This window comes from Neopelma chrysocephalum, unplaced genomic scaffold, assembly GCF_003984885.1.
Source record: "Neopelma chrysocephalum unplaced genomic scaffold, ASM398488v2 Primary Assembly neopelma1_24, whole genome shotgun sequence".
In the NCBI taxonomy this organism is placed as follows: Eukaryota; Metazoa; Chordata; class Aves; order Passeriformes; family Pipridae; genus Neopelma; species Neopelma chrysocephalum.
In genome coordinates this window covers 29,665,223-29,677,366 of record NW_020897693.1, presented here as the reverse complement: position 1 = coordinate 29,677,366, position 12,144 = coordinate 29,665,223, and the positions used below count along the sequence as shown (strand labels likewise).

The following is a 12,144-nucleotide window of genomic DNA, read 5'->3' as shown; positions in this document are numbered from 1 at the left end:
TGAACTCCATTGCCCCCTCAGTTAAAAGTGGGACCTCTGATACAAATGCTGCCCGTTTCCCCTGCTTCCTCTACTATTTAGTGCTTCAAATTTCACCTACTTTAACATGGACATCTGGCTTGTTTATTCTACTTTTGAACATATTCCAGTTGTTCATTTTCACTCCTACAGAGAAACGGAAAGAACTTTAAAACTCGGGCATTTTCTGTTGCACAGCTGTTCTTCAGTGTACATCGATCCATTTCCCAAGTCATCACACATTTTGGAATTACAGCTGTACAACTGGGATGAGAATATGGATTGCAGTTTATATGAAGCTTGTCTTCAAAGTCTTGAGGAGTCCTGAAAGCTGAGGAAAAAAATAGTTTTATCTTCTCTAGGATGTGCAAGCTTAGGGTTCATGTAATTTACTTAGTGCTAGTGATCTAGTTGTGGTAGTTGCATTTTTGTAAAATGGGAAGATAAAGCCTCAGCCTTTGAGTTTATGCACTATTATTACTTTTGCCATTTTTTCTTTCTATTACATAAATCAGAGCAATGAGGCAAATATTCTGCTATATACTCATTATTAATTGTCTGTCTGTTCACTGGACCTATAGTTTAGTGTTTTACTCAGAAATGGCTGGGGTTTTATTTCTTTATGTTAGTAGCCAGTTATAATTGTATCTTATATTTTTTAGAAGCTGAAATTCTTTGTTTTGATGGAAATAGAGTTCTTGCCCCAAAATTTTAGCAATAGGAGATGAATTCACTTAATATAAAATGCTATTTCTATGGCTGCTCAACCTACTGTGAGGTTACTTAGTAATAGACAAAATTATTCCTTAAAATTTTGAGCACATGTGGGTTTTTTCTTCTGATGCTTACAGGAATTAGTGTGGAATTCCTCTGCTCTCCTCGATCGGATGCAGTGATGGAGAATATTATTGCCTGCTTGCATGCCCTACAGGCACTCTTTGATGTTCCGTGGCCAAGGTCTAAAATAGGTGGTGATCAGGTAATGAATTAATGATCCAATGTCCCCCAGAATTAAGGCATAATTTTAGTTTAAACAGCATCTCTGCACTCTATTGTATTTCCAGGTATCTTGAACATATAAGTAGTAGGTAAATTATATGCTTTACCAAAATCCAAAGCGGTAGAGGGAGGAGAGAAAAAGAGCACATCATGGAACCTGTAGGAAGGCAGGTGAGAGGCAGGGAACTTGAGGACAGTTTGTGAGGAAGGGGTAATTAGATCAGTAGGATGAGAACTGGGTAAAGACAGAATTCCAGGAAAGAGAGTTCTCAAGGCACAATTGAATTAATTCTGTTGTAAAAATCAAAGACATGGCCAAATTCTGCTGATTGTTGATGGTCTTTCCAAGGAAATGCATATACTGTAGGAGGGATACAATATAGTATCCCCACCTTCTAGAGTGAAGATGCCGTAAGATAAAGATTACTTGAGGGGGGGTGAGTTTAGTAATTTTAAGTGTCTCTTAAATGGCTATGTTTACTATTTTGTTGGGAGAATTGATCAGGACTGCTGCTACCAGGAGCTACGAGCTGGATGTTGAAGAAAATGACAACTTCTATGATTGTACAAATTACATTGTGTTCCTTAGGGAGATTAATCAGAGTAATACTGTTGGCTTTAACAAGTATTAACAAGTTCCTAAAACTCCTGCATTTAAGTTAAGATATATTAAATGTTTTTCTTACTGTAGGAGTTAGGTGTGGAGCTGCTGAATGTTTTGCATCGACTGATACTGACCAGAGAATCACCTGATATTCAGCTTGCTGCCCTTGAAGTGGTTCGCTTGATTCTTTTTGCAGCTCAGGAACATGTGAAGGAAAAGCGGAGAAGTGCAGAAGGTACAGTAATGTGTGAGATGTTTGAATACCTATTATCAGGATTAAAGCAATTCTTTCTTGGAAAACTGGGTTCCAAGATGCATCTTAATTGAAGTGTTTCACAGTTGGTTACTAATTCTGGTTTATTTAAGTCAGTCCAGGTGCCTGACATAAAAAATTGGAGTGGTATGATGAATACCAGATGGTTTGGGTGTTGAACAGAGGAAGTGAGGTGGAAAACTGGAGAAAGTGCAGTTGGGATAGTCTTGGGATAGTGTGGTGTCAGGGAGGGAGGAGTTTTAATGAAAAGCTGTGATCAGTTGCAATAGAGCAATGGAGAGACTCCACACAGCTGTTACAAGCTAGGTTCCAATAGTTACTCTGATTGTAACTTCCTAATGTTCGCTTTCTAAAAGGAAAAGACTGGGAGAAGAATAAAAAGACTTGTATCAGGTGACTTCATATTGTTTTGGTGCCTCAGGATGTTATATATCTATTGCACACCCTTTTGCCTTTTGACAATCACTGTGTAGTTTGCTTATTCAGAAGGATGTATGTTTGCCAGTAGAACTTTGAATACATACTCATGCACATATATATGCATCAAGATTATAATTTGGTGATGAAACAGTCTTAAGAAGTAAACTTCCTGGAAACAAGGCACAGCCTGCAGACTTCTGCCATATTTCTTCTTCTTGTTTTAGTTGATGATGGTGCTGCAGAAAAGGAAACATTGCCAGAATTTGGAGAAGGCAAAGACACAGGAGGACTGGTGCCTGGGAAATCATTAGTCTTTGCAACACTGGAGTTGTGTGTTTGTATTCTTGTCAGACAGCTTCCCCAGCTCAACCCTAAATTAACTTGTAGCCCTGCAGTTCAACCTGGAAGACATCTGTTACTCTCAGAAGATGGAAGCAGACTGGTAGCAGCAGCATTAGTTATTCTCTCTGATGTTCCTGCAATCTGTTCTCCTGAAGGTATGCTGTTTCACCACAAGAAAAGATTAATGAAAGAATGTTGGGGTCTTCTCTCCCTTTGTTAATACCTAATTTTCTTAGCTGGATAAATCTGGCAGCAAGTTTTAGGGATTTGCTTGTGACAATTTCCTTTTCTAATTATTTTTTGACTGTCAGATTACAAAACTGAAGCAATTAAATGAGTAGTTTTTCTTTTCCTCCCACATGTAGCAGTGCAATTAATAGATTCATTTTGTACAGGGAAGTATACAACAGCTACATGATTATATTCTACTTGAATTGTCTATTCTGGAATTTATAATGGAGACATAAATTAAATTTGAAAGGGAAATGTGTCATGTTACCTTTCACTAAAAGCCATCATTGGAACATAAAGAAACCACTGTAAGGAGTTACGGTTGAATTCTCAGATTAGTTGACTTTTACCCGTGATTCATTTTGGATTCACTCCAAACTTTACGATGGTTCCCCACCACCAACCTCCAATATCATATTCGTACATATGATCTTTCAGTGCTGTTACAGTCACACATATAAACCATTTCTGCCCTACTCCTCTATTCCCACCTTAGGTATCTGTGTACACCTTATGCAAATTTTTGGTATTTACCAGCCCTGAAAATGTCTTCTTTTCTCTTAATTTTGTTCTCTGCTAAAAGATTCTTCTTTGGGGAATATCATACTCCAAATGGCAGTCTTGCTATCATTGTAAGGTGATGATATGCTTTCTTTTTTCCCTCTGCAGCCCATTATTTATTGGTTCAAAGCAAATGGAAATAAACATAGCATCACTTAAAACTGAGGACAACTATCTTGTATGAAAAATAATCTGTGATTTTTTTTGGTGGCTGTTGTTCTTTTTTGTCTTTAGCTGTTCATGTCATTCCACAAACTAGCAGCTTGCAGTATCAAACCATATGAGATGTTTACACTAAAGGACTTAAGCATTTCATTCAGGTGACTGAAAAGAGGAGCTTAAGCTTGCATATACAGTCACTTGAATAAGGAAGCAGCTCCAAAAGTCAGCTCATATAATCAAAGAGAAGAGAATTCCTATGTGGAATTGCATCATTTTTTTCCCCTTTAGTAGGTAATTGAAGTTATAGTCCTGTGACTACCATGTCTCTTACTTCAGGCTGTCATGATAGGTGTGCATAATAAAATTTGCAAGTAAATGATGCTCATGAACAGCATTTCCTACTGAATTCCAATAGTCAATTTTCAAAGACTTGGCTGTTTAAAAATAGAAGGTAGGTGTCCTCAGCTTCAGAAAATACTTGTGCATATGTCAGAGACCTTCATTGTTCAACAGGTCTCTCATGAACAACAGTATATTAAAATCTCAAAAGCGTAAGCATTTTGCTGATTAGGGAAGGAGATAAGTGTATTATGCCATATGCTTAACTCTGTGCTTTGCTGAGTCAGAACCTGAGATAGGAGCAATACATAAGTATGCAGGTTTCTAGGTTGTCTCCAATATGTGCAGAATTCTATATTACTATTAGGTTCCAAGATGTAAAAATAAGTTAAACTGCTATGCCAGGTTTCTTCCATGTTTTATTTTTAATATTTCTTAATGGTGTGTCATTCTGACAGGTCAATTATCAGATTGTTAGAGATGAAGATCTCTTCAGTAGCCTATTGGACAATCTGCTTCTCTCCCTAGGTCTCCTGTTTTCCGAAATATTTTAGAGGTTTTTATTGTAATTCTAGGAATTTTTTTACACCTATTTATTCTGAGGTCCTCTTTTAATTACTCTTACTAAATTCTCAACTTTACTGATTTTCTGGAGCAATGACATCCTTAGCTAACCATGCATCATGTGGGAGAAGTATTTCCTTTTACCAGTTTTGAAATTACCCTCTGTTAATTTCCTTCACTTTATTGTCTTCACTGCAAAATAGACTTGGATGCTTATATTTTGTTTTCTGCTATTCTTTGTATATACTATTATATACAAAGAATATACTACTATACGTACTACTGCATATACTAGTATGTACCATATATACTACTATACTTAGTATACTTCCATACCTTCTCTTCTATGAGAACAACCTCCTCAGTGGTTCTGATCTTTCTGTTCTTGCTTTTCTCTGAACAGGACATAATTCCATGCTTCATATAGTAAAATCATCCATAAAAGATCTACAGTGCTAATTTAAAAGGGGAAAATGTTTGACTTCACTTAAGCAGTCTGACTCCCTGTTTGCTATAGCAGGTCACACATTATTTCAAATATTTTCTTCAAATTGTCAGTGCCTCCATTAATACAGGTGCTTAAAAATTATAAATAATAAGTAAAAAAGAGAATTCAACAAAACTGCCTCAATTTTTTTTTATGTAAAAGCTACCTGCATTTTTTTAACTCCTGTAAAATTAATTTGCATTGTTTTACAGGAAGTGTTTCAGTTCTTCCTACTATTTTGTACCTAATTATTGGAGTACTTAAAGAAACTGCTGTGAAATCACAAGATGGCCAGTTACCTCTGGTGGTTGCTGCATCTCTACAAGCTCTTAAAGGACTCTTGTCTTCTCCAATGTCTCGAGCAGAGAAGAGTAGGGCTGCTTGGACTGATCTTCTGCGTAGTGCTTTGGTCTCAGTACTTGACTGTTGGGATCGAGGTAAGCACAAATATTGGGTTTGTGTATTTAAAAACAAAACAAAAACTGTCTGTGTGAAAGGTTGTTTGGTTTTATTTAGATTCAGTTTATGCACATATTAAAAAAAGATTAGTATGTTAGTCACAGAAGAATGTGTGAAGAACTACCAAGTACTGTTGAAACTATAGTGCAATCTTGTCCCTACAGTTCATATGAGAAGTCATCATCTATAAAAGTACAAATGAGGGTGTCATGGTTTAAGCCCAGCTGGAAATTAAGCACCAGCAGCTGCTCTCCCCACCCTGCCCCCACCCTGGAGGAACGGGGAGGAGAATCAAAGTAAAACTTGTGTGTTGAGATAAGAACAGTTTAATAATTGAAAATAAAGTAAAATACAACAATAATGGTAAATTATAATAATAATATAATAAAAAGGGAAAAACAAGGGATGCACAAGGCAGTTGCTCACCACCTGCTGACTAATGCCAGACCCCCCCCTTTCTGAACCCAGATCAGCACCTCTTCTGGGTAACTCTCCCTAGTTTATACACTGGGCTTGACGTTCTGTAGTGCAGAATAGTCCTTTGGTCAGTTCAAGCCACCTGTCCCAGTTGTGCTCCCTCACAGTTTCTTTCCTGTACCTCCTCATTGGCAGAGCATGAGACAAGAAAGAAAGTCCTTGACTTGGGATAAACATGACTTAGCAAAAAACCAAAACATCAGTGTGTTATCAACACCATTTTCATTCTAAATCCAAAACACAGCACTGTAACAGCTACTGAGAAGAAATTAACTCTATCCTAGCTGAAACCAGGACAGTGGGTTTGCAGGCCCACTCCTGTGTTACGTAGTGCCACAATGTAGTTACATGGTACCACAGCATAAACAGAAGTTATGTCCTCAGTGTACCCTTGAGCATAAAAGACAGCTGTCCTGCGTGCAGCTTCTCAACAGAGTTAGTGCCCGTAGTAAAACAAAGGGTATTTAAAGCAGTAGTGCAAGAAAAAATTTTTTTGTCCTAAAGTAAGTTTACTGTGTGCTGCTGCTTCAACTTCCTGAGTTTGTAGTATTTTTATCATTCCTTATGTTTACTCTCTAAGGTGTAATTTGTCGTTGGAACTTTTCTTTATAGAGCTGTTTTTTTAAGTTATAGCAAAAGAATATATGTTAATGCAAATTTTATATACTCTCAAAAAAGATTGTTGTCTTAATATGTCCTACCAGCTCTTCAAAGGTATTTATTGTACTTTATATACAGAAACAATGGAATAGAAGTATGCTGTTATTTCTAAATATGCATATAAGCACCCCTGAATTACAGAAAAAGTCCATATCACTGCATCAGAGTACATTGTGTATTTGAAAAAAGAGGTTCTTAAAGAAATGTAGACATTGATATTTCTGTTCCACCTCTATGTAACACTTAAACTCATAAGATTACATTTTAATGCAAATCTAACCTTCTTACTTTATTGATAGATAAAGAACTCCAAGAACTCGATGAAGTTAGCCTGCTTACTGCTATTACAGTATTTGTTATGTCTACCAGCCCAGAAGTTACTACTGTAGAGTGCCTTCAGAAGCGTTGTATTGAGAAGTTTAAAATAACACTTGATTCAAAAGATCCTCTTGTAAGTACTGGTGAAGTTATAGAATACCAGTATTGTGTTAAATAAATTTTAGTTGTGTCACTGGTCCTGGGTATTGATTGAAGTTAATTCTCTCCTGACTATATCTGTTCTATTTTAAATTACAGTTTGAACAAGTGAGCAAAAACATGTCCAGCCATGCATTTCATCATTTTTTATTCTGTATGCAAGTCTGTATTCCTATGATTTTTTTGTTTTTTATTGCATCGGATGCAGCACTTTATACATTGATAAGTACAAAATACAGTTGTAGTGTTTCAGACACCTGTTTAATTTTATTTGTTCATTTTATCTTCAACACACAGATACTATCTTTTGCACAGGAAATCACTCAGCTGTGTCTCTTTGGGAGCTGTAGCAAGTACCACTGCATAACTGTTACTGTCCCATAAGCATCGGCTCTTGGTCACTGCTGGATGCAGCCTACTGAACTAGATTAATGCTTTGTTCCGAGCTAGTATAAATATTTTCATGTAATGGATTTAGATTGTAGTGCCACAGTTCATATATTACTATTCTTCACCTAAAAAACCCAATGTATCAGGGAAAAGAAGTATTTATACAAATGGCTTTTTTAGGTGTTAGGACTTCTTCACTCTCAAAGTTCAGCTCTGAAAATAACATGCATTAGATTTCATCTTTGTGTGAATTCGTTGTAAACTGTTTTTCTTGCATCTTCTCTGTATATATTTGTATAGTAATAAAAAATAAATATAGTTACCTTTACTTGAGAAATAGCTGTAAGACAGTACTTTTTTATAGATCAATACATTTCTAATATTGTAAATGTCAGTTTCCACTGTTAGGAAACTGGGGATGCCAAATATGACTGCAAGGAAATGTCAGTATGCATTTTCAAATTTTATCCAAGTATTTAAGCATCTGAACCCTTCAGAAATTGTGTAGGAACTTGGCAGTTCCAGTCCTGTTGACTTCCAATGAATGCAAGCTATTGGACAATCTGAGGCATTTTAAAATTGTGTCCACAGTTTGACAGGGATATTGCTTACATTTTAAGCACCTCTTTTCAGTCAGCTGTATTTTTGCAAAAAGGAGAGTATTTTCAAAACAGTACTCATCCTCATACAAAAATAGTATTTTTTCCTTAACTCAAAAATGTCAGAATATGTAAGACTTGGTGGAAAGAAAAAGGAAGTATGATCTAGTTTCTATTATTATTTTGATTACAAATTATAATGCTCTTATAAAGTATTATACATTAGCAGCCTGAAACCTGATGGATTTTTAAGCTGTGAGGCACATTTTTCCCCCTCCCTAAAATTTTATCTGACAAGCTGTTAGATTTAAAATACTCAGAGATGTATTTTTAAGTACAATGCTTTGTAACTGCAAATTTCATTTTCCCTTTAGGTACAGTATAAGTGCTACCAGCTGCTGCACTCCATCTTTCAGCATCCAAACAAAACCGTGTCATATCCTTATATTCATTCTTTAGCACCATCCATTGTGGGAAAACTGCAGGAAACAGAAAAAGCAAAACCTGAAAATGCTGCTGAACTTCAAGTCATTCAGGAGGGAATAAAGGTGATTGCATCTCTGACAGCCACTGCTGAGGAAGAGCACCGTAAGTTACTTCCATTACTAGTGCCCAAAGCATTAAATATGCTCAAAGTTGCCATAAGTAACAAACTAAACCAAAACGACTGCTAGGAATCCAATCCTGAAAACTAATTGCTAACAAAATTGCTCACAGTAAATGTTGGTTCTTTTTACCCTACAGTTCAGCTAACATTTGCAGCTTTATAGTTTGAGTTAAATGTTAACCTAGAGAAATACTTCTAGTTTGAATTTGAAACTATTTTTAAAAAGTGTATGCTCAAGTTGTGTTTTCAATGTTGTAGGTGCTCATTTGGTGGCCTGCTTTCTTCCCATCCTTATTTCCTTTCTTTTGGATGAAAATGCCCTGGTTTCTGCTACAAATTCAGCAAAAAATCTACATGAGTTTGCTTTGCAAAATCTGATGCAGATTGGTCCACAGTACTCATCAGTTTTTAAAAAACTAATGGCCTCCTCTCCAACTATGAAAGCCAGGCTTGAGTCAGCTGTGAAAGGCAATCAAGAAAGCATCAAAGTGAAGACTGCTAAACATGCAAAGAATCCTGGGAAAAGTTCAAGCATTCAGCTGAAGACCAATTTTCTTTAAAGCTTCATATTATCTTCTTACACATTTTGATGTCAGCAGCAAAAAACATCCCTTTTATTTTCTAATCAAAGTAGAATCACTGTGAGTTGATTTTAAGTATTTGAGTTTGTGCTGCAGTATTTCAGAAAGTTTTTAAGAGAAAGGAAATCTCCAGGTAGCTTTCTGTTAGCGTAAGACTTCTTAAACATCTCTAAATACTATGAATAAATCAGAGGTCATCAAATCTATATTTTTTTATTATTTTGGACTAAAATACCAGAAATGCACGTGTCTATATTAAAAAATGTACAGTGAACTTTACCATAGGTACATTTAGGAGAAGCCCACACTTAGCCATTAAGTAAAATTAATTTTATTTCAAAGCAATATTTGTCGAAAAGAAGTTACCTTAAGTGGTTTTTGGATTTAACTGGGGCATAAATTTACTTACTGGTTGTAATCTATGCAAATTACTAATTTAACAGACTGCATCATTAATTAAACAGATTAAGTATCCTTTTAAGCCTTACAATAGTTTATTGTTGATCTCAGAAAATTCAACTCAGTAAAGGTAATATGAATAGCTTTAATCCTAATGTCTTGAGCTGGACAAGATGTAACAGAGTGAAACACAGTTCTATGATGCTTCTTCACGAAGGACTCTGTAGTGCTTTCCAGAGTGGGACGATGTAAGGATTGGCAGGCTTGGTGCCTTGCTTCTCGACATGGTCTCACTTTTCAGGATGTGTTCTTGTGTTAACTTTGTATTAGGCGAGCCAGGCAATTGGAGCTTACATATCCTGTCCAGGGTAGGACAGCAATTTTAACATACTGTGCCTCAATTCAGACCTCTGCTCTATCTGGATGTATGTTTCCTGATCTGTAAATGATCAGTTATATATACATGTAACTCACATAAATTTGTGTATCTCTGCAATGAGAGATGAACGTATTTGAAGTCAACTTGTCCTGTGTCTATAAATAAAGTGCAACAAACTGATAGTAAGGAGTATATAATTAACATTTTTATCAAGGAACATATTTTAATATAGAAAAATAACTATCAAAATTGCAAAGGCTGTAGAGTATTTTGACTTCCTTCTTAATACCAGTATTAACTAAACCAAACACTATCAAACTGAGGATACTATTTCCTTCTTGAATCTAATTGCTTTAAAAGAAAGAAGAAAAAAATTTATTTACGGAACTGAGAAACACACTGTGACTCAGAAAGAGTGTGATGTACTGTATTTTATTAGAAGTTTTGTATATAAATATAATTGTAAATTGTACAGAATTAACCATTTGACCAAAGTTCTAACAATTAATTTTTCTAATTTACATAAATAAAGCTAATTTTCTTCCCTTAATATTTGTCTTAGTCATTTTATCCTGTAGTAGAGGAACTCTAAAGACTTGTGTATCAGAAAGAAGATCATTGTATGGTGCCTCAAGGAAACTAATAATAAAAGTTTGGGCTGGATTCATCAAGGTCTGTGACTTGATATTGCAGGTCTTCCTCTGTTCTGTGTAGCACATTGGGTAAATAAGTAGCACCAGGAAAACTGTCTATGTGTAAATACCTCTTCTGTGCCAAATGCTGAAATGTGTGAACTCTGGGAAGATGGCTGAGATGCTTTCCATCTTTCCCTGGAGAACCAGAAGCCCTTTGTTTCACCTCTTCATTGAAGTCAAATCTGTAGTTGTTGGCTGTGTTGAAAGGGAGTTACATTAGATTTGGCAGTTACTCATCTTTATCTCATTGGTAATTTTTTATCTCATTATTTTTCCCTTCAAAGTTTACTGGTGGAGTTTTTTGTTTTGTTTCCCAAGGTTGCTCTGGAGAATCATAGATTCTTATGAAACTTGAAACTTTTAAATTAAACTCATGCCATGTTTACTATCAAAGTGGCCAAATACATTGCTTAGGAAGTTAGTTACTACAATAGGTATATGTGGCTACCTTTTTATTTTCTGTAACGTATAGCAATGCATCAACATTTTCTAATGTTGATAGGACAATCTATTGAAACCCTACCTTGCTCGAAAATTTTGAAGAGGCTTATTAAAGTTGCAAGAGCACCAAACAGACCTGTTAAAAACCAAATTTTAGAACAGCTTAGTCCTCAATTTCATAGAAGGTCTCATTGCAGTAGCTCACAACTGCATCACTGAGTAGTGCCATAATTATGTGATTTCATGTTTCTTGATCAAGTCTTGTAGCCACATGTGGAAAAGCACCATTTTCAACATATCTGTGTATTGCAGAAGCAAAAATGATTCCAATAAAGAGAACTGCTGCTAATTCTTAATGTTGACTGTAAATTAGGACGTATGTGTGAGCTTTATTTATCTAGATTATTAATTTATCCACATAGTAAAAGTATCTGTGCCCTGAGTTGTGCTTTTTTAGGTACACCTAAAAGAACAAGTTGGATCACATGAATAAATCTACTCATTTAAGATTATATAAATGAATCTTACAGATATAATCTTGTTTCAGTTATAAAAAGATTTTGGCTTTTAGATATCAGATGTCTTTGATGCAGTCTTATGAGGAACTTGCATAAATCTCTTTTTTCCTGAAGAAATAAGTAAGACCATAGAGCAGTTTTGGTTTTAATTCCACTCTTCTTTTTTAGGCATTGCTTAGTATGCAAGCTCTTACGTTTAGCCAAGCAAAAAGAGCCCAGCATATGTTTAGCCATAAACCAAACTCTCACTTTTGCCATTCCTGCTTCCTGTGTCCTGTGCCTCCTTGCTGATTGTTTTTGTGCCATTTCTCTAGAAGCACCAGTAAATTTTCTTCCAGTAAATTGTCTTTGCAATGAAGCATGTGGCCTGAGTGCATGTTTCCTTTGTATGTTTCCACTGTTTATATAGGAAGTTTAATGGTTTTGTGTGATAAAAGATCTTTTCTGTGCCTAACCTCAAG

At 35.7% G+C, this 12,144-nt stretch overlaps 1 protein-coding gene across 8 annotated transcripts in view; it reads left to right on the top strand.

Annotated features, from left to right (window-relative positions):
- Positions 1-10,579, top strand: part of HEATR5A (HEAT repeat containing 5A) — a 67,436-nt gene extending 56,857 nt beyond the window's left edge. For all 8 annotated transcript variants that reach the window (XM_027709679.1, XM_027670254.1, XM_027670245.1 and 5 more), the window contains 7 exons: positions 870-997; positions 1,709-1,856; positions 2,540-2,812; positions 5,214-5,438; positions 6,897-7,048; positions 8,438-8,651; positions 8,929-10,579. In XM_027709679.1, the coding sequence (XP_027565480.1) occupies positions 870-997; positions 1,709-1,856; positions 2,540-2,812; positions 5,214-5,438; positions 6,897-7,048; positions 8,438-8,651; positions 8,929-9,230 (1,442 nt within the window). In that variant the 3' untranslated portion in view covers positions 9,231-10,579. The remainder of the gene's footprint in view (positions 1-869; positions 998-1,708; positions 1,857-2,539; positions 2,813-5,213; positions 5,439-6,896; positions 7,049-8,437; positions 8,652-8,928) is intronic.
- Positions 10,580-12,144: the final 1,565 nt, after the last annotated feature.